Here is a 19,819-nt window from a genome sequence, read left to right on the forward strand (position 1 = left end):
GTTGTTAGCTGCGAAGTCGTGTCCGACCCATCGCGACCCTATGGACAACATTCCTCCAGGCCTTCCTGTCTTTCTTGAGCACTGTTAGGCTGCAATTTTTATAAATGGCTAACAGCATGGTCTTTGTTTAGAAATATTATTATCCAAAATATTTAAAAGCTGCCAGATTGACTACCCCTGAACTAAACCACATAAATAATGTTTAAGACTGCAAGGTAGAGAGAATGAACCAAATAAGTAAAGTGAACGATATGACAGGTACAGCTAGCATGACAGATAAAGCAGAGGGGGGGGGGAGGAAGGAAAGAAGGAAGATGCAGAGCATCAGGAAATCGTTTCAAAAAGAATCTGAACCTTTTCTCTTTGCTGCAATAAAGACTGCAACCACAGTAGACCTAAGAACACACAGTAGATCTTAAGAACGGTTATGAGGTCAGATCATGCACATGTTGTTTGAATATTTTTTTCTCAAAAACTATAGCTATCAGCTATCAAAATAAATCTCACGAAGTGCATTTTTCCACATAAAAATAGAATTATCGTACTCAAAGAAGAAATGGGGGGGATTTTTTTGCTTTAATCTTGACCACTACCCCCACCTCCCAAAATGCAACTCCAATGCAGTGTAATCCAAAGAGGATGAGGTCAGCAACTTCCCTAGCTAGCAGCTGTGTCTTGAGCCAGCTGCAGTTTTCAGGTCATCTTTGAAAGTAGCCCCCTTACGCTATGACTTTTATCTGCTGCTTCGGCAGGTGTCATAGGTTCCAAGGAATACCCTGGATCACCCACTGGCTCTTTCTGGGGAAGCGCAAGAACTGTTGATGGAATTCCCATGGAACTAGAGAGTTTCTGTACTAATGAGAGCCGTCTTGCTTGAATTCAAACACAATCTGTTTTATTTCACCTAGTCCCTCACAGTTTCCAAGCACTGGTCGGGACTTCCTATTCATTGCTTCTTTGGCCTGGAGACATGATGTAAAGCTAGGAATCATTGACATATTGATGTCACTGAAGCATACTGTTGTTAACGAAACCAAACCAACAGATGATTTCTCCCAGTGAATCATGTAGTTGTTAAATAAAATAGAAGAAAATGAATACCGCAAAGTAACCAAACGAGCTAGTTGGATCTTTCCTTGCGCAATAATATTAATCAGATACGTTCTTTCGAGAAAGGATGAAACCCCTGCGAAACAGTATTTCCGGTCCCCAGCCTGTACAGACAGTTCAGAACAATACCATGGCATTTGTATTGAATGTGCAAAGTGAAATAGGCGTTAGTGATGACCACTGTGATACTATAGTCAGGTTTTGTGTGTGTGTGTTTGTGTGTGTGTGTGTGTGTGTGTGTGTACTCACGCACGCATATCTCTGTGTGTCTATACTGCACACACGAATGCAGCCAGGTCTTTTCCCACCAAAGTGGTACCCGTTTATCTCCTCACAATATTTTGTGAATGTATGGGTATCTCCAATCGTCTTCTTATCTAGAGAATTTCCAAGGACCTGGTCTTCTCACTGGTTTCTTAGTCTCTGTTGCAGTCGTTGAGTCCATTTTCAGTTTGCCATACCTTTCCGCAGAAGGCCCTGAAAAACATTTCCCCTAAATATGATTATTGTCATCAGTACTTTGTTTTTCCTTTTTTTTACTTGAGAATTTTAGTCATAGAGAACTAGAAAAGAGAGACAAAATAACATTTCTGAATGTTGATGTGGGCTCAGTTTTAGGACTCTTTCCTGTAAATATAGCCCTGAGATGTGAGAGCTCATCTTCTTTACTTTTCTGGGGAAATGGAGAGACCCTGCCCACAAAAGACTAGCAAATCTACAGTGAGGGGGGGAAAGGTATTTGATCCCCTGCTGATTTTGTACGTTTACCCACTGGCAAAGAAATGATCAGTCTATAATTTTAATGGTAGGTTTATTTTTACAGTGAGAGACAGAATAACAACAACAAAAATCCAGAAAAACGCATTTCAAAAAAGTTATAAATTGATTTGCATTTTAATGAGTGAAATAAGTATTTGACCCCTTCACAAAACATGACTTAGTACTTGGTGGCAAAACACTTGGTGGTGCTCCTAATCTCAGCTCGTTACCTGTATAAAAGACACCTGGGAGCCAGAAATCTTGCTGATTGGTAGGGGATCAAAGAGTTCCTCTATGCCGCAGGTCTGCAACCCGCGGCTCCGGAGCCGCATGCAGCTCTTTCAGCCGTCTCCTGCGGCTCCCAGTCCTCTGCCATGTGCAGTCAAAAAAAAAAAGTGGGACTAAAAAAATTCAAACAATCAATTCAAATATGCAGGGTAGGTGCATATTTCGCCTTGGCTCCACTCTTCAGTCAAACCCTGTTCTGCGCATGCGCGCATGTACACCCATGCGCGCACATTTTTTGCGGCTCCCAGTTTTTCCTTTTGTGAGGGAACCGGTTCCGAGTGGCTCTTTCACTGTTTTAGGTTGCTGACCCCTGCTCTATGCAATGTCAGAAGCTTGATAGGAAGTTGGTAAGTGGATTCATAGGTATGTTGGTAAACTGAAAGGCTACTGTTAAAGCTTCAAAATATTTTCAATTCTTAATCTGCACTAGTCCTTCAAAGTAAAACTTGATTTAGAGAACTAAATCAACTTAATAATGTTAGTAGTAAAAAAAAACATAACGAGAAGGTCCTTCTGAGATGCTTTCTTGATCACCATTCCTTCTGCAGGCTGAGATATCTCTTGTCAGTCTTGGCTGTGACTCTTCTTCCAGTCTCCCAAGCCCATTATAGCATGTCTCCTCTTAAGTAAAACTGTAAGAAGTTGGGAAATGTATCTGTTGAGGTTGCATTAAATATCACATTTAGTCCGTAGAAACCCAAAGATTAGTTTCAGTAGCCAAGTCAAACAATCTGTTTCCAAACACTGAAACATACATTGAAAATGAACATCATCTTCCACTCTCAAAGGTATTTTCATAATAAAAAGCTTTCTTCAACTTTTCCAGATATTTGTACATCAGAGTAGCATATTTTTTCATAGGAGTCTCTAGGTTTAGGTTTATTAAATTTTTATACCGCCCTTCTCCCGAAGGACTCAGGGCGGTGAACAGGGCATATCATAAAACTACAAAAATACAAAAGTTAAAAAAGAAGTCTTATCTAAAAATTTTGTTGGATATTTATGGACTTGCATTGTTAGTTCTGTCCATATTAGGGGACTGGAGGCTAAAACATATAAGGAACAGTTGCTGGAATTGGGTATGTCTAGTCTAATGAAGAGAAGGGCGAGGAGTGACAAGATAGCAGTGTTCCAATATCTCAGGGGTTGCCACAAAGAAGAGGGAGTCAAGCTATTCTCCAAAGCGCCCGATGGCAGGACAAGAAGCAACGGATGGAAACTAACCAAAGAGAGAAGAAATCTAAAACTAAGGAGAAATTTCCTGACAGTGAGAACAATTAATCAGTGTAACAACCTGCCTCCAAAAGCTGTGAATGCTCTAACACTGGAAGATTTTAAGAAGAGACTGGACAGCCATTTTTTTGAAATGGTATAGGGTTTCCTGCCTGAGCAGGGGGTTGGACTAGATGACCTCCAAGGTCCCTTCCATCATCATCATCATCATCATCATCATCATCATCATCATCATTATTATTATTATTATTATTATTATTATTATTATTATTATTATTATTTTCTACTTTATATCTGGAAGCAGGTAGTGATTGCCATTAAAACACACAACTGATATCACAACCTAAACATGTAACAGTATATGTTATATATAGCAAAAGGAAGACAATTTGATAATACAGTATTTCAGAGTACTCTCGATTTCTGCGTCTTTAGTAGTCCATTTCTATTAAAAGAGTTTCAACACTTGGATCGTAAATCAAGAAGCATGGATTTTTGAATATATCCAGATACACATTACTCTGAAGGAATTCTAATACAATTTCTTCAGAGTAATAAGTCTATCTGGATATATTTAAAAAAATTTCATAATCTTAAGCATATGGGAAGAGAGTGTTTGGGAGTTTGGGAGTGTCAAGTTATGCTAAAAGTATCACATTTCTACATTGCTTCAACGAAGAGTTGGAAACTTGGTGCCCTATAGATTAGTGTATTTTGCGGGGCTTATTGAATACCCCAATATCTGTGGTTTTCCTTTTTTAAATCAATGCATAAACACCTTCTACTTCTGCTCTTAACAAATGCTTTATAGTCTGAGAGATAATATTTCAACATGCTTTGCTTCTTATTGTTGAATAATTGTCATAATCTGAAACTGAGGTTTGTGTACTATATGTTAAACTTTGGGGGATGGCCAGAAGAGAAAACAAATAGTTAGCATTGGGTTTTGAGGTTTGTAAATCTTAGTGACTCATAGATTTGTTAGCAATCATTTTAAAGAGGGGAGATTTGACTTGGAAGAGTTAAATTTTCAATTCTATTCTAGTTATAATTATAGTTCGCGTCTCACCGGCTCAAGGTTGTCTCAGTCTTTCATCCTTCTGAGATGGGTAAAATGAGGACCCAGATTCTTGGGGGCAATCTGCTGACTCTGTAAACCGCTTCGAGAGGACTGTAAAGCATTATGAAGCGGTATATAAGTCTATTGCTATGTTTTGAGGGGACGGAGTTGTACTGAATATAGTCATAGAGCTAGAAAGGGCTGAGTGAATTATTCAGCTGAATCCTCTACCCTGACTTGGGATATTTTGCAACAGAACTAAGTTACTATTGGGTGCTACTCAACCAAAGATATCATTAAACAGATGAGCCAATTTGGCCTGGTGCTTAAGGCATCAGATTCGAAACTGATAGCAAAGCCAGCTGGTTGACCTTGTACCAGTCATTTTCTCTCAAACCTAGGAAGGAGAGGATGGCAAACCGCTTCCGAAAAACCTCGCCAAGAAAACCGCAAGGACTAGTCCAGGCAACTGCCCCTCAAATCTATTTAAAAAGAAATCCTTCTAGGGCAGATCTGGAGGACTTCAGGAAGCCAGGGATGGGGGGCAGTGGGGGGGGGCAGGATTTAAATCAACAATGTTATGGTTATGTGTTTTATGGTTTGAGGGTTTTTACTGGCGTTATAAGCCCCCCCCCTTAGTTGTGTTTTAAAATAAATAAAACAAATTCTTTAGTGGCATGCATTCCACTAGTGATAGGATATTGTTACAGCAAGCGATATAATTTGGCAATACAATGAAAAATTTCTGGCCTGCAGATCAAACTTAACTTGCTTTTTCTATTCACTTGTGATAATTCTGCGCGGTTTTTCCTTTTATTCATTTCCCAGGAAAGGTGGGGCGTAGACAAACAGGACTGCTTGAGAGCCGTTGCTTCACTGTGCTGCGATAATGGTCCTCACTTCATCCCACCTTTGCCTTTCCCAATAGGAGATGGTATTTCACAAGAACTGTTGTTTCACGTTGCCCTCTGCAGTGTGACATTAATGAGAAAGACATCAGGGATATCTGTGGTTCTGTCTTACTGAAATCATCCAGGCTCTAGGACAGGGGTGTCAAACTCAATTTCATTGAGGGCCACATCAGCATTGCGGTTGCCCTCAGGGGGCCGGGTGGGTATGGCCTGGGTGGGCGTGGCCTACTGGGTGGGCGTGGCTAAAGTGCGTATGGCCTACTGGGTGGGCATGGCCAGCTCTACATCGTTCGCATCAAGGGTGCCTATGGGGGCCTGGGCAGGAGTGGGACAGATCTGAGGGTCTCTGGCAGAAGGAGGGTCTCTGGGTCAGGGCCAAGGCAGTGGGGGCCGTTCCCTCACTGTTTCCAGGATGGCTTCGTGGGCCACATGAAACCACTTCGCGGGCCGGATCTGGCCCCCGGGCCTTGTGTTTGACATGTCTGTTCTAGGAAGAGTCTGGACAAATAAATTTGCCTCTGAGTAAATCTTCTTCCATATCTACCTTTCTTTTATTGGTTTTAGCTTTAGTTAGATAAGGAAAGGGTTGTCTTTTTATCCTTCTGTTTCTGATTTCTTCAGACCAACCTATGCTGGCACGTTTCTCCTTTAGCAATCTACTCTTCCTTGCAATGTATTTTGAACTGCATCAGACATTCTGTCCTGATGGTCCAGCGAAGTCCAAGATGTTTCAAGAGCCGATAGATAAATAAGATGGTTCCGTCTGCTGCCTGTAATAAAACCATAGAAATAACCAAAATGGAATAGACCTCCAGCATAAATACAAAAATTTTCAATTAGTTACAGAACAACCTTCATTTCATATAAACTAAATTTTTGCTCTGAGCAAGAAAGATCTATTCAAATATTCTGAATATGCATAGGAGAGTTATTTTAATGTATTTGAGAATGTGGTAGTACCGTTTTGCTGAGATGCTGAAATTAAGAATATTGGCTTTGTAATTAAAATTTTGTAATGTAACTTTTCTATACATTTTAATGAAGGCAGGGCATAAAAGATTTATTATCCCCGATTATAAATCAAAAACCCAATAATGAATAGACACATGTGTAATAAAGAAGTGCTGCCTGTAATTCATAATAGTATCAATATATGTTATTTTAGACTAACCCGTGTTATTTCAACAGGGATAAATTGACCATTTGCAATATTTTTTCCCATCAGGCTATAGCTCTGGTGAATGGCAAATATTGTTTCATAATCACATACTTTCTCTCTTCTTCCTCTTTATCCTTCTTAAATTCCTTAGGTAGAAGAGTTGATGATGGCTATGGAGAAAGTAAAACAAGAACTGGAATCTATGAAAGCAAAGCTGTCCTCTACTCAGCAGTCTCTGGCTGAGAAGGAAAGCCATTTAACCAACTTGCGGGCTGAACGGAGGAAGCACTTGGAGGAGGTGCTAGAGATGAAGTATGTCTTTGTTTCCCTTAATGTTCCATTCTGACTTTTCCTTTAAGGATGCGTTGGTTAACTCCTGTTCACGTTATTGATGACTTTTTACTTAAATATTTGGTAATGGTAATGGCAACTTTTTATAAGGGGAGTTATGTATAAAAATAGAGAATATCCTGACAGAAGTATAATTTTTTCCTCCCAGCACCATATGCATTCTTCTACATAGATAGAATTATTTGGATTAGTCCTTATTTGAAATTTGAAATTACAATAAATTATTTATGTCAATATATATTATTTATGTATATATATTACGTCAATATATATTAGTTATGTCCAGTGCTTTTTTTGTAAAAGAAAAAGGTGCCGGAACTCACACATGTCATACAACCCACTTTGCCTACCCTACAAGATTCCATCCAAAAAAGGTGCCGGAACTCCATTCTGAGCGTTCTATGAGAAAAAAGGCCCTGGTTATGTCAATATGTGTGTGTGTGTGTGTGTGTGTATGTATGTATGTATATGTGTGTGTGTATATACACACACACACGCACACACACTTCTGCCAACCTAGCAGTTCGAAAGCACATAAAAATGCAAGTAGAAAAATAGGGACCACTACGGTGGGAAGATAACAGCGTTCCGTGCGCCTTTGGCGTCTAGTCATGTTGGCCACATGACCACAGAGACGTCCTTGGACAAGCGCTGGCTCTTCGGCTTTGAAACGGAGATGAGCACCGGCCCCTAGAGTTGGAAACGACTAGCACACATGTGCGGGGGAACCTTTACCTTTATATATATACACACACACACACATATATATATATATATATATATAACTATGTAACACACACACACACACACACACACACACACACACAGAGTTTTATATGATAATAGTAAAAGAAAAAAATGGAAAGAATAAAAACAAAAAGAAAAAAGTAGGAATACAATGAAAGAGAAAATAAAGAAGTGACTTCGAACTGTCATCATAAATAGAAACAAATTTAGCAACTCTTCACAGCCTCCAAAGTTACGATAATTATGTCTTCATCCCAAAGCCCAATTGTCATCTGTAAAGAAATCCATAAATCATCTCTTTTTTAGTTCTCGTGTCAACAGAAGGTCCATTAAGGATTTCCAGAAGTAAGATAACTTGTTTTAACTTTGATCAAATAAACCAACTTTATATTCCTTCCTTTTACTGCTAGTAGTATTAATCTTTAGTTCATTCAAATATTGTTGCCCATTTTCCTATTTACCAAGACATCTTTCTTATCTGGATTTAATTTCTGCTTGTTCACTCTTAAATAGACTATTTTTAAACTTAATGTAATTTGACTATTACATTAAGTTTAAAAATAGTCTATTTAAGAGTGAACAAGCAGAAATTAAATCCAGATAAGAAAGATGTCTTGGTAAATAGGAAAATGGGCAACAATATTTGAATGAACTAAAGATTAATGCTATTTACACCCTTAGAATTAGCTGGTAAGGAACAATAGAATTGGGTATCATAGCATGGAGACTTATATACCATGCTACAGTAGTTTACAGCACTCTATGAGTGATTTGCAACATCAGCATATTGCCCCTAACAGTCTGGGTTCTCATTTTACCAACCTCGGAAGGATGGAAGGCTGAGTCAACCTTAAGCCGGTCAGGATTCTGATAACATCCATTCCAAACCCTAAGTCAAACTTCCATTAGTTTTACATAGAAATTAAATAATATGGATCAACAACTTAGGTGTCAATCAAGAAACTCCTAGCAACATCTTCTGGATGTGGTCCGGCAAGAATCACTGCAAAATGATGTTCCCAAAGCCCAGCTACACCAAGATCTGTATTATCAAGACATCAAGAGATTTATTTTATTTATTTTAATTCCATTTATATCCCGCCCTTCTCCGAAGACTCAGGGCGGTTTACAAGCTTAGCACACACCCCCAAGCGGCATTATTACAAAGTCAGCTTAATTGCCCCCAACAATCTGGGTCCTCATTTTATATTCTACTTTCCTGTTAGTATGTGTGTGTTCTCATCGGCTCCCTTGTTTTTTTATTGTTGTATTGAAGGTTAGGAGAGAGAGATTAAGGCAAAAAAAGTCTTGCACAATAAAAAAAGGGTTTGAAGTTACAGAGATGAATACTGTATAATCTGATATTGCAAGTGGATCTATCATGTTAAAATTGCTAATTTACATGATAAAATTTGCATTTAACATGATCAGTTTTTAAGAAAATATTAGAGAGAAATGCCTGTTTTGCACTCTAATTTTTGCTTGTTTATAGAAGGAAATGCTAGTTTATTGTTCTTATTTAAACCTTCACTTCTTCTAGGTTTCTTACATGTTTACCAAAGATTTAAAAGATGTACCCCCAGATTGGTTAATTATTCAACAAATATTTGAAATTCCCCGATACATTTTGACAGCTTATCTGGTGTCATATACCAGTGATTTTATAAAAATTTTCTTTGATTATAGTTCAGTGTAAATTTCAACCTTTTCTTCCACATACTCTCTCATTGATCCAATTGTATAGTATATCCCCCCAAAATTGCCCATTTAATAATAGAGTCTTTAACTTCTTCATCCTGTTTGTATTTTCAATAAAAGTTTGTATATCTTAGCAATATCATTTGTAACGAACCCCATATCAGATTCAGTTTTACCATTTTTGAATTCATAATCCTTATAATCAACCTTAAATCTTTAATTAACTGAGCATAGGGAAACAAACCATTGACATGTAAGGCCCTTCCAATTCGATGTTTTCTCATTTTAAAATTTTCCTTGGGAAAAAGTCAGCAGGTCAACAAAGGTTAATTTTTGTGTAAGTATAATTTCCCTTCTTACCAAAGCTTCTTGGATTGACAACTGTAAAGGGATAACATTTTAAAGATAAAATTTTATCTTATACCTATCTATTTTCAATACAGCACATCCAGTAACATGATTTTTAAAATCGACATTAATTAATTGCACCATAAATAGTCATGCCAACCAAATCTTAAATTTCCAATTCCAGTAACTATCTCTTCCTTAAAATCACCCACTCGTTCATCCATAATAAAAAAATGAGCTGCAAAATACAATTTAAAACCTTTAAGATCTTCTTTAGTCTTTCTGCCAAAATTGTAGCAAAGAGTTTATATAGTCCAGTGATGGCGAACCTTTTAGACACCGAGTGCCCAAACTGCAACCCAAAACCCACTTATTTATCGCTGGGTGCCAGGTGGGCATGGCCTACTGCGTGGGTGTGGCTGTGGTGGTCATGGAAGATTGGGTGGGTGTGACCAAGGTGAGTGTTGTCACCTCAATGTTGCTCATGGGGAGGGACACCTGTGGGGGGCAGCTGGTTGAAGAGGGACAGTTGCCACCTCCGAGGCATGGCACGGGTGCCCACAGGGAGGGCTCTGAGTACCGCCTCTGGCACCCGTGCCATAGGTTCGCCACCACTGATATAGTCTTTATTTAATAATGAAATTGGTCTGTAATTCTTTGTCTTTCTGGTATCTTGGCCCTACTTCGATAACAACACAATATTTGCTTCCTTCCACGTTTGGGATATCTTTCCCCCCTGCAATATTCATTATATCCTTTAGTGACTGAAGAATAAATTTAAAAAATTGGAATAAAAATAACATTCTTTGTAAAACATTCATCTTAAGCACAGAAAATCATCTCAGTGAAATTGTACTTTTTCCCATTTCAGTGTATCTTTTTTAACTTCATACCAAACCTTAGCGTAATTATTTTGAAACAATATATAATCTGAATTAGTCAAATAACACCCAAATATTTAACTTTTTTCAACTTTAAAGCTATTCTTTTTTATTTTCATCAGATTGTCTTGATCTTGTGTAGTCATTTTTACCAACATCTTTGCTTTCTGTTTATTAATCTTAAAAATTGTTAGTGCACAAAATCTTTCACTTTTTTCATCAAAAATTCAATCTCTTTCAGAGGGTCTTGTAAAATGAAAAGCAAGTTATCAGCAAAGGCTCTGAATTTAAAAGTCAAATTTTTAAATTTTTAGAGCTACTATCTTTTCATCTTGTCTAATATCTATTCAAAATTCTATATCTAGAACCAAAATAAACAAAAAGTGGGGGCAGAGGGCAACTTGGTCTTGTCCCCTTCTGAATATCACGTGGTTTAGTCAAATCACCATTCAACCCCATTTGAGATACATATACTACTTGATTCCTTGAATAAAATTCTCTTCAAAGCATCTTCCAAAGCTTCAAAGAGAAATTCCCAGTTCAAATTGTCCACAGCTTTCTCAGCATCTGAGATTAGTGCAGCTTGTTTTAATATTCCACGTACTTTATACTCCCCATTTATACTCCCCATTTGCCCCATGTCGTTCAAAAAAACCAAATTCTAAAACCAAATGTGACTAGCAGTTATGTTATAGAGATACATTTTTTAACATGAGTGTATCTCATTATGTTTTGAATTCCAAGATCCCCGAGAATAATCCTTTAGAAAAAATGTGCTGTGTTATCTAAATGAGCCATGACAGTCTTGGAAGGAAGACCAAGCTGCTGAAAACAGGACCAGGTGGTGACTTAAGAGGCTTGTTCCACTCAATAATTGCTCAAGATGTGGATGATGTTGGGGAAAGGAGATTGATTCTGCTGTTTACTTCTTTCGCTACTACTGTACTCTTGTTTCCATTCTGTTTCAGAGTAATCTCTTCTTAACCACTGCCACTCCTCCTGAGTTTGTTTGCAGAGGGGGGTGCTATGAACAATAAGATGGCGCTGTAAAATTTGGTTCTCATTCTAAGACAACCCCAGAAAAAGCTAGCGCATCAATTCCAGTTGCAGGTTGGAGAGAATAAAACCTGTCTTATATTGTTTTAATTGAGTTAAAAGCTAACATTTCTAGTGGGATGGAGGACCCCACTCAGGAAGCTTTTTTAATCAGAACAGATGTCTGAATTTCAGTCAGCTATACACAACTTTGGAGTCGTTTTTCCTTTGTATTATTAGATTATAAAATGCTTATTGAAAAGAAGTTGGGGGGGGAAATCTTATGTGCTTCTGGAATGCTACATTTGGTGCCGTTGTTGGAAATCTCAAAGGTGCATTCTTTGTGGTAACTTTTGCAAGAGAGAGAGAGAGAGAGAGAGAGAGAGAGAGAGAGAGAGCGCTTGTGATAGGTGTTACGTGTCTGGAAGACAGAAACTAATAAACAACAGCAACTAACTAAATAATAAGGTAGTTCCAAGAACCAGATTTGAAGATTTAAAACTGCGATTGAGAGCATCTGTGGGTGTGCCCATAGCCCTTGTCAGGATCATCTGAAAGCAGCTGTACAGAGCCTTGGTGGAGCAGTGGGCTAATGCCTCCTTAAGTAACACCAGCTGCCTGCAATTAGTGCAGGTTCGAGTCCCACCAGGCTCAAGGTTGACTCAGCCTTCCATCCTTCCGAGGTAGGTAAAATGAGGACCCAGATTGTTGGGGGCAATTAAGCTGACTTTGTAATAATGCCGCTTGGGGGTGTGTGTGTGAAAGCCCTAATAAGCAGGCATATACATAGAATGAAGGCTACTGCTAAGTTTGTAAAGCCGCCCTGAGTCTTCGGAGAAGGGCGGGATATAAATGGAATTAAAATAAATAAATAAATAAAATAAGTATCTTCTCCTGGCTTCCCACAACTGCCTTCCCTTTGAATTCAAATTGCTATGCAGCTCTGTATATCTGTGTTAGATATTTTTGTTTGTTTCTAAATACTGCAGTTGTCTTCTCTAGCAGCTTGATCATAATGTGAAAATCTTACCCTGCTTCATAGGTGGTGAGGAATACTGAAGAAAAAAAAGAAATTTAGTTGTTGCCTAATCCTGTTTTCATACATCCAAGTGGAATAGCCTCAGTAAAACAGAAAGCATTGGAAGAGGGATTATGCAATTATATAGCTCCTACTCAGATATGTAAACTTAGAATTTAGTCCTCCTGATTCAGGATATGAAAAACAGTGAAACATAATCTCAACTAACCTACGTTAGAATTGATCAATCTTCAGGTGGCCTCACGAATTAAGTGACTCAATATTTTTTTGGAAATTAGATGAAGATTTTCCCTTTAGTACTGTATATGAAGAGAGCACATAGACAACAATCTAATTCTGTGTTTTTCAAACCAGGCAACTTTCAAATTTGTGGACTTCCAGTCCCAGAATTTTTTGGCCCACATGCTGGCTATGGAATTCTGGGAGACAAAGTCCACACATCTCAAAGTTGCTTACTTTGAAAAACACTCATCTAATTCCATGCAGTTTTTGGATCTTGGACCTGCTGCCATTTTCTTTATGTAAGTGCCCTGACAATAACATGGTAATGCCCCTTTGACAACACTCCGTTTTCAGTAGCACAGTAAAGGGTCTGAGTTCCACTTCCCAGTTGTTGGTATCAACTGAAGATTTATTTTTTTAATCCTACATTTTGAACATTTGTTGGTGTGTCAGTAACAGTTATGAATGAATTACTGTTCCTGCTATCTTGCATAATATTTAACCATCATATGCTTTTATTGTTTTAATTTATTTCTACTCCAGCTTTGAAAGTATTATAATTTAAATTGAATTATACATTTCCTAAATAAGTAAAAATGTCTGGATAATGCCAGCAAAAAAGTATAAAACACAAACGACACATGTTCAGAGCCAAGGCATTTGACTTTGAACTCTTCAGTAACTTTCCATAGAATACAGATTAATTTCTTCTGTCTGATCCAAAGACCGTAGATCAGAAGAACATTGCACTGTAGGCCAGCTTTCCATTTAGGTTATGGGTGAACTTTAAGTGCCAGGACCAAAGTTTGCCACTGCTGGTTGCTGTAATCTGGCCCACTGGCTGCTCCAGCATTTCAGTGTAGCTAATGAACTACAACCGGTTTTGCTGTAGTTTGTTCTATCTATCATCCAAACATGAAATTCTGCGGAGTTTTTTATGTGTGTTTGGGACAAGCCTGGGAGCTGTGCCTGGTTGCAGGAGGGAATAGTGATTGTGGTTGTAGCCACATAGACCACCAAACTGCATTCCTACATTGAGAAGCACTAATGTTTCAGCTTCTGGAGCATAAACACAGCATTGCTGCCAATTTCAGGTGATACTAATAGAGGAAAATATTTGTAGTTCAGCGTTGACATGAGGGGTCCTTGGTGCTCTCTGAGCTTGGTTTTTTTTTCTTGCAGAGGTTTCATTATCCGAACTAGGTAACATTATCAATGCTAGTAAGGAGTGCTGGCTGAGATTTCTGGGAGTTGGAAGTCCACAAGTCATAAAAGGGGCCAAGTTTGAAGACTCCTGTTCTAGTGACTTGCCTGTCAGTATTGGTGGGGTTTCTTGATAGGTTGTTTACTTGATTGTTGGCAGACATGTCAAACACAAGGCCTGGGGGCCAGATCCGCCCCGCGAAGTGGTTTCATGTGGCCCCCGAAGCCATCCTGGAAACAGTGAGGGAACGGTCCCCACTGCCTTGGCCCTGGCCCAAAGACCGTCCTTCTGCCAGAGACCCCCAGATCTGTCCCACTTCTGCCCAGGCCCCCATAGGCACCCTTGATGCCCACCCAGTAGGCCATACACACTCCAGCTGCACCCACCCAGTAGGCCACACCCACCCTGGCCATACCCACCCGTCCGCCCGAGGGCAACCACAATGCTGATGTGGCCCTCAATGAAATTGAGTTTGACACCCCTACTCTAATGTTAACCTTGGAGTTAATCTATGGTGATCTGGGTGCTGATTGCTAGATGGAGAAGTGCTTGCATCTTTTTTTTTTCCTTTTTGGGCTGTGTGATAGTCTTTTTTGCTTAGTGTAGTATAGATGGTGTTAATGTCTATGTGTCTATTAATGTCTGGTTTGTCAGAGTGCCAGGGTTCTAGAAATTCCCTGGCATTTTTTGACTTGGCTTGGTCTAGGATGGTCACATTTTCCCAATTGAAACTATGGTTAAATCTGTCTATACGTTGTGAAATTAAATTTCAGATGAAGTAGCAGAGTGGGCATACAGCATAGCATAACTCATGATTGATGATTTAAGTTAATTTAAAATATTAATGGATGTGTGCTGCCAACCCCCTATTAGTGAACCTCTGCCTTTCGCCTCAGTAGAAACCGCTTTATTTTCATAAATATTACACTGACATGAATTTTAGGTCATTCACAATATGTTCTTCTAATAGTGCTTCCAATCCAAGTTTCAAAGTTTCTACCTTTTGCTTGAGAACCTTTGATTGGTTCTAGCATCTTTAGCTACTTCAAGATTTTTTTTTAAGAAAAAGATGTTCTGAATACATAAATAACAATTGCCAAAATTGTTTTCAACTCTTACAGAATCTTACACTAAAACTTTGCAAATGCAGAAGATTATTACTTATTCCTGATCTTTTTTGTCTAGACTAGGGGTGTCAAACTGCCGGCCGGTTGCATCATACGGAGGCCGCGCCCACCCCAGCTCCGGCAATGCAAAAAAAAAAAAAAGTCGTAATATGTCGCGACATGTCACATGACCCGGCAAGTTTGACACCTGTGGTCTAGACACTTTCACAAAAGAGATCTAGATGCAATATTATTTTTGTTTGAAAATGTATGCATGGACCTTCAGATATTCTTGAGGGAACCTACCAAATGTCAGTCCTTCCTCTGGCTACCATACAGTGCCTGAGCAGAATCAATATTACAAAAAATGATTCTGTACTGCATTACAGCAAAGATCAAAACTTTCCTTACATCACATTCCTTAAATTACTGACAGTTTCCTTCAGAGCCTTTTGAAAGAGATTTTGCACAATATGCAGCAGCTGAAAGATAGACTAGGTGCAGTTACTGTATGTTTCCTTAACTTTTTGCAAAAGTTCTTATGTTTACTTGTGGTCCAATTTAATCAAAAGGAAAACTTGCAAATCACCTCGGACTTTTGGCTGCATTTTTTTTTGAGGAAGTACAACATAAGTATGTAAATTTAAGCCCACATCAAACGAGTGCACATTTATTTAAGGTCACCACAGCAGTTCCATATATTCCACTTTCAACTCACAACTAAAAGTCCTAATACTTTAGGACTTCCATAGGCTTTGTGTAATTACACCAGAGCCATAGGTTTTGTTTTCTTTTTATTAAAGAAAAACTACCTGTTCCTCAGGGTGTCATTCCCTTTCTCATAAATGTTCATAGCACTTACTGGCGTATATAAATTGTTAGTGTGCTACATATTTCATTATGTACTGGCGCAGTGGTTAGAATGCAGAAGTGCAAGCTACTTCTGCTGACTGCCGGCTGCCAGTAGATTGGCAGTTCGAGTCTCACCAGCTCAAGGTTGACTCAGTCTTCCATCCTTTGGAAATGGGTAAAATGGGGGCAATATGTTGACTCTGTAAACCTCTTAGAGACGGCTGTAAAGCACTATGAAGCGGTATATAAATGCTATTGCTATTACCAGTAAGCATAGGTCCTGCGCTATTTAACAGAATTTCCAAATAAAATTAATTTACTGTGTTATATTGCTTTAACGTAGAATTGCAATAAATACTACCATAGCTTTTAGGAGTTGCCAATTTTATCCTGGAAATATAGTCTAGTTAAAAGTGGAAAGAGAAATCTCGAAGTTTGTTTTACAGGTAAAGTTTGTTTTACTTTTTTTTTAAAAAATGAGCAAAGTTGCAAGAAAAGGGAAAAAAGAAAACTGCACCATATGCTGTATCAAAATTAGCTTGACTGAGTCGTATATTTTGAATCATTTATTAAGTCTAGAAATAATTTTCGAATTAATATCTATTTTTCCTTAGATTCTTTAAGGATATGGTCCTGTAATTGATACAGATTTTGTAAAACAGAGGAAGATTAAGCCTCTGTAATAGGAATCCACAGAAATATTTAATAGAAAAAAAACAGTTTTATAAAGAATGATCTTTAAAAAGTTAAACCTAATACATTTGGACACAGTTATTTACAACTGTTTATGCCACACGCAATCACTAAGACTGGGGTACAATACAAGGCAAAAAAGAAATGAGAAAAAAGCCATGAAATTAGTTGCCAAACAATCATCCTCTAGTCAAAAACCTCATTGAATTAAAACAGTTCTTTGACCAACTGGTACTTACCTTTAAAGCCCTACATGGCTTAGGCCCGGGATATTTGCAGCACCGTCTGCTACCGGGGACGACTTCCCATCGCCCAGTGCGCTCACACAGAGAGGGCCTCCTCAGGGTGTCGTCGGCCAGACAATGTCGGCTGGCGACCCCCAGGGGGAGGACTTTCTCTGTGGGAGCACCAGCCCTTTGGAACCAGCTTCCCCTTGAGCTCCGGTCCTTTTGCCGCAACCTCAAAACTTTCTTCTTCCATCAGGCTGACCTGGATTGATGATGGGTTTTTAAATATGTTTTAATTTTTAACTGTGTAGTTAATTTATTTTGGGGCTGTTATTTAATTATTTTTTAATTTTTGTATTGTTGTTTTTTATTGTTGTTAGCCGCCCTGAGTCCTTCGGGAGATAGGGCGGCATATAAGTCCCAAAAATAATAAATAAATAAATAAACAAACAAACAAACAAACAAACAAACAAGCTGTGACTTCCTGGGCAGCATATTCCATTGCATGGTAGAAACAAATAATAAATATTGATGTGAATTTTAAAAGGAAGATAAAAACTAATCCAAATTATTATAAAGTAAGAAAAACAAAAATCAAAGAGAAAGCTACCAGTGCAATAAAAAAGAAAAGAGAAAGAGAAAATAAAGGAAAAAGATACAAAGTACGTTCCAGACTTCTTTTCAGCAGTTATGTGCAGTTATAAATCTATCTCTTACTCTGTAATTACAACAAAACACTCGTTTTAGTGTAATCTATCTTGTCTTTTCATCAATACCATAAACCATAAGTTCATTTTTTCTGTTTTACACAAATAGTCCACAATAGATTTTCAGTCATCAAATAAACATAGATCCTGTCTTTTCTCTGATCAAAGAAGTCAATTTAGCCTTCTCATCAAGTTCTACAATCTTCACCAAACATTCCTCCATTGTGAGAATTGCTGAGTCTTTCTATCTTTTTACATTCAATATATCTGGCTGCAGTTATCATATACAAAAACAAAGAAGTTCCATTACTTTTTTCCAACTGTTTGTACATCAGTCACAAAACAAAGACCTCTGGTCTTAATTGTATATGACTCTTTAAATCCTATGAATTACAGTATGGACATATAAAAAGTATTTAATTTTCACAAGAGGATTGACAAACTGAATAACAAAACAGAGAAGGCTAAACTGACTTCTTTGATCCGAGAAAAGACGATGAGGAGTATAGGTGCTAATCAAATTTTATTGTTGTTTAAAATAAAATTTTAAATTGTCCTTTGCATGCAATCAGTTTTATGATAAGATGCATGCTGATATCTGCTGACTCAACCAGCAAAATATGTGTGTCGTATATTTATAATGAAAGAAATGTGAAATAATTATGAAACCTTTCATTTCTGCTTTCCAATTACATAATTAAATGAGCCTTTAAACAAAAATTGATCTCTGGAGAAGCTGCAGAATAGTTTTATCTTGACACAAGTAGCTTGAATACTTTGCCTTAATTCTGAAAAGTAATAATCTTATCTAGGAAATGTCATTCCATCTCTGGAAATTTTTCAGGCAAAAAAATCATTTCCTCTTGCTTTCATTCAAGATTGAAGATCATGACTGAGGATATTTGTGCTTCCTGTTCTATATGTTTATATGCCTAAATAAAATTTTTCAAAGTGAACATGTGCTCAATATGCTAGTCACCATCTGTTTGCCTTGTCTTCAAAGAGGTGGTCTACAGGGCTGAGTTAGAATTAAAGGCTGCAGAAAGAGAATACTTTAACCACTGGCATCTTCACAAACTGCACACAAAATGTGCTAATTTGGAGGTCTTGGCTTTGAAAATGTAGAGCTGGTTTGGGGTATAATTTCATAGCCTTCCTGTCAAATGAGGCATGAAACAAACTGGCAAAAAAACGGTAATGTCGCCAATGCAGCTTATTCTGTATTTTTTGCAGACAAGTTGTCAATGAATGGTGCAGCGTCAAGAACATTGAGATTAATCAGAACTGCAGTCAAGCGATATTCAACGCCTGTTTGAGTTGCAAGGCAGAATAAATGGCTTTTAGTAAAGTATAATAAAATCCTGCAGCAGGATTTAAATCATCATTTGCCCACAAATAAAAGAGCCCTGAATTTACTTCTCCACCCTCATCACGTCCGCAGATAATCGCCCGGCCGCCTTGTTTAGGGTGACTCGCTCACTTCTTAATCAGGAGGTGAGGGAGGATCCCTTGCAGGGTCGTGCCGAGGAATTTAGTCAACATCTGTCGGATAAAATCGCTCGGATTTGGACCGGTTTGGACTCCAGCTGGGCAGAGTCAGGCGATCAGGACACGGGCGGTCTTGTCAATGTTACCTGGGAAGAGTTTGATTCTGTGACCCCTGATGAAGTGGACAGGATTATGGGGAGGCTGAGCTCCTCCACATGTTTGTTGGACCCGTGCCCTTCCTGGCTGGTTTATGCAGCTAGGGAGAGGACACGAGGCTGGCTCCAGGCGGTTATATCTGCTTCTTTGAGTGAGGGTTATTTCCCCACCGTCTTGAAGGAGGCGGTGGTGAGACCTCTCCTCAAGAAGCCTGCCTTGGACCCAGCTGTTTTGAACAACTTTCGTCCAGTCTCCAACCTTCGCTTTCTTGCGAAGGTTGTCGAGAGTGTGGTGGCGCATCAGCTCCCTCTGGTCCTGGATGAAGCGGATTATCTGGACCCCTACCAATCGGGTTTCAGGCCCGGGTACAGCACGGAGACGGCATTGGTCGCTCTGGTGAATGATCTCTGGAGGGCTCGGGATAGGGGATATTCCTCTGTCCTAGTCCTATTAGACCTCTCGGCGGCTTTCGATACCATCGACCATGGTATCTTGCTGCGGCGTCTCAGGGGATTGGGAGTGGGAGGCACAGTTCTTCAGTGGTT

The 19,819-nt window shown here is 38.7% G+C and overlaps 1 protein-coding gene across 8 annotated transcripts in view; it reads left to right on the top strand.

Annotated features, from left to right (window-relative positions):
- ERC1 (ELKS/RAB6-interacting/CAST family member 1) overlaps positions 1-19,819 on the top strand; it is a 144,770-nt gene that overhangs the window by 57,918 nt on the left and 67,033 nt on the right. For all 8 annotated transcript variants that reach the window (XM_083366800.1, XM_083366803.1, XM_083366801.1 and 5 more), the window contains one exon: positions 6,672-6,832. In XM_083366800.1, coding sequence (XP_083222926.1) covers positions 6,672-6,832 — 161 coding nt within the window. The remainder of the gene's footprint in view (positions 1-6,671; positions 6,833-19,819) is intronic.

This window comes from Vipera ursinii (genome assembly GCF_947247035.1).
Source record: "Vipera ursinii genome assembly, chromosome: 6".
Taxonomy (NCBI): domain Eukaryota; kingdom Metazoa; phylum Chordata; class Lepidosauria; order Squamata; family Viperidae; genus Vipera; species Vipera ursinii.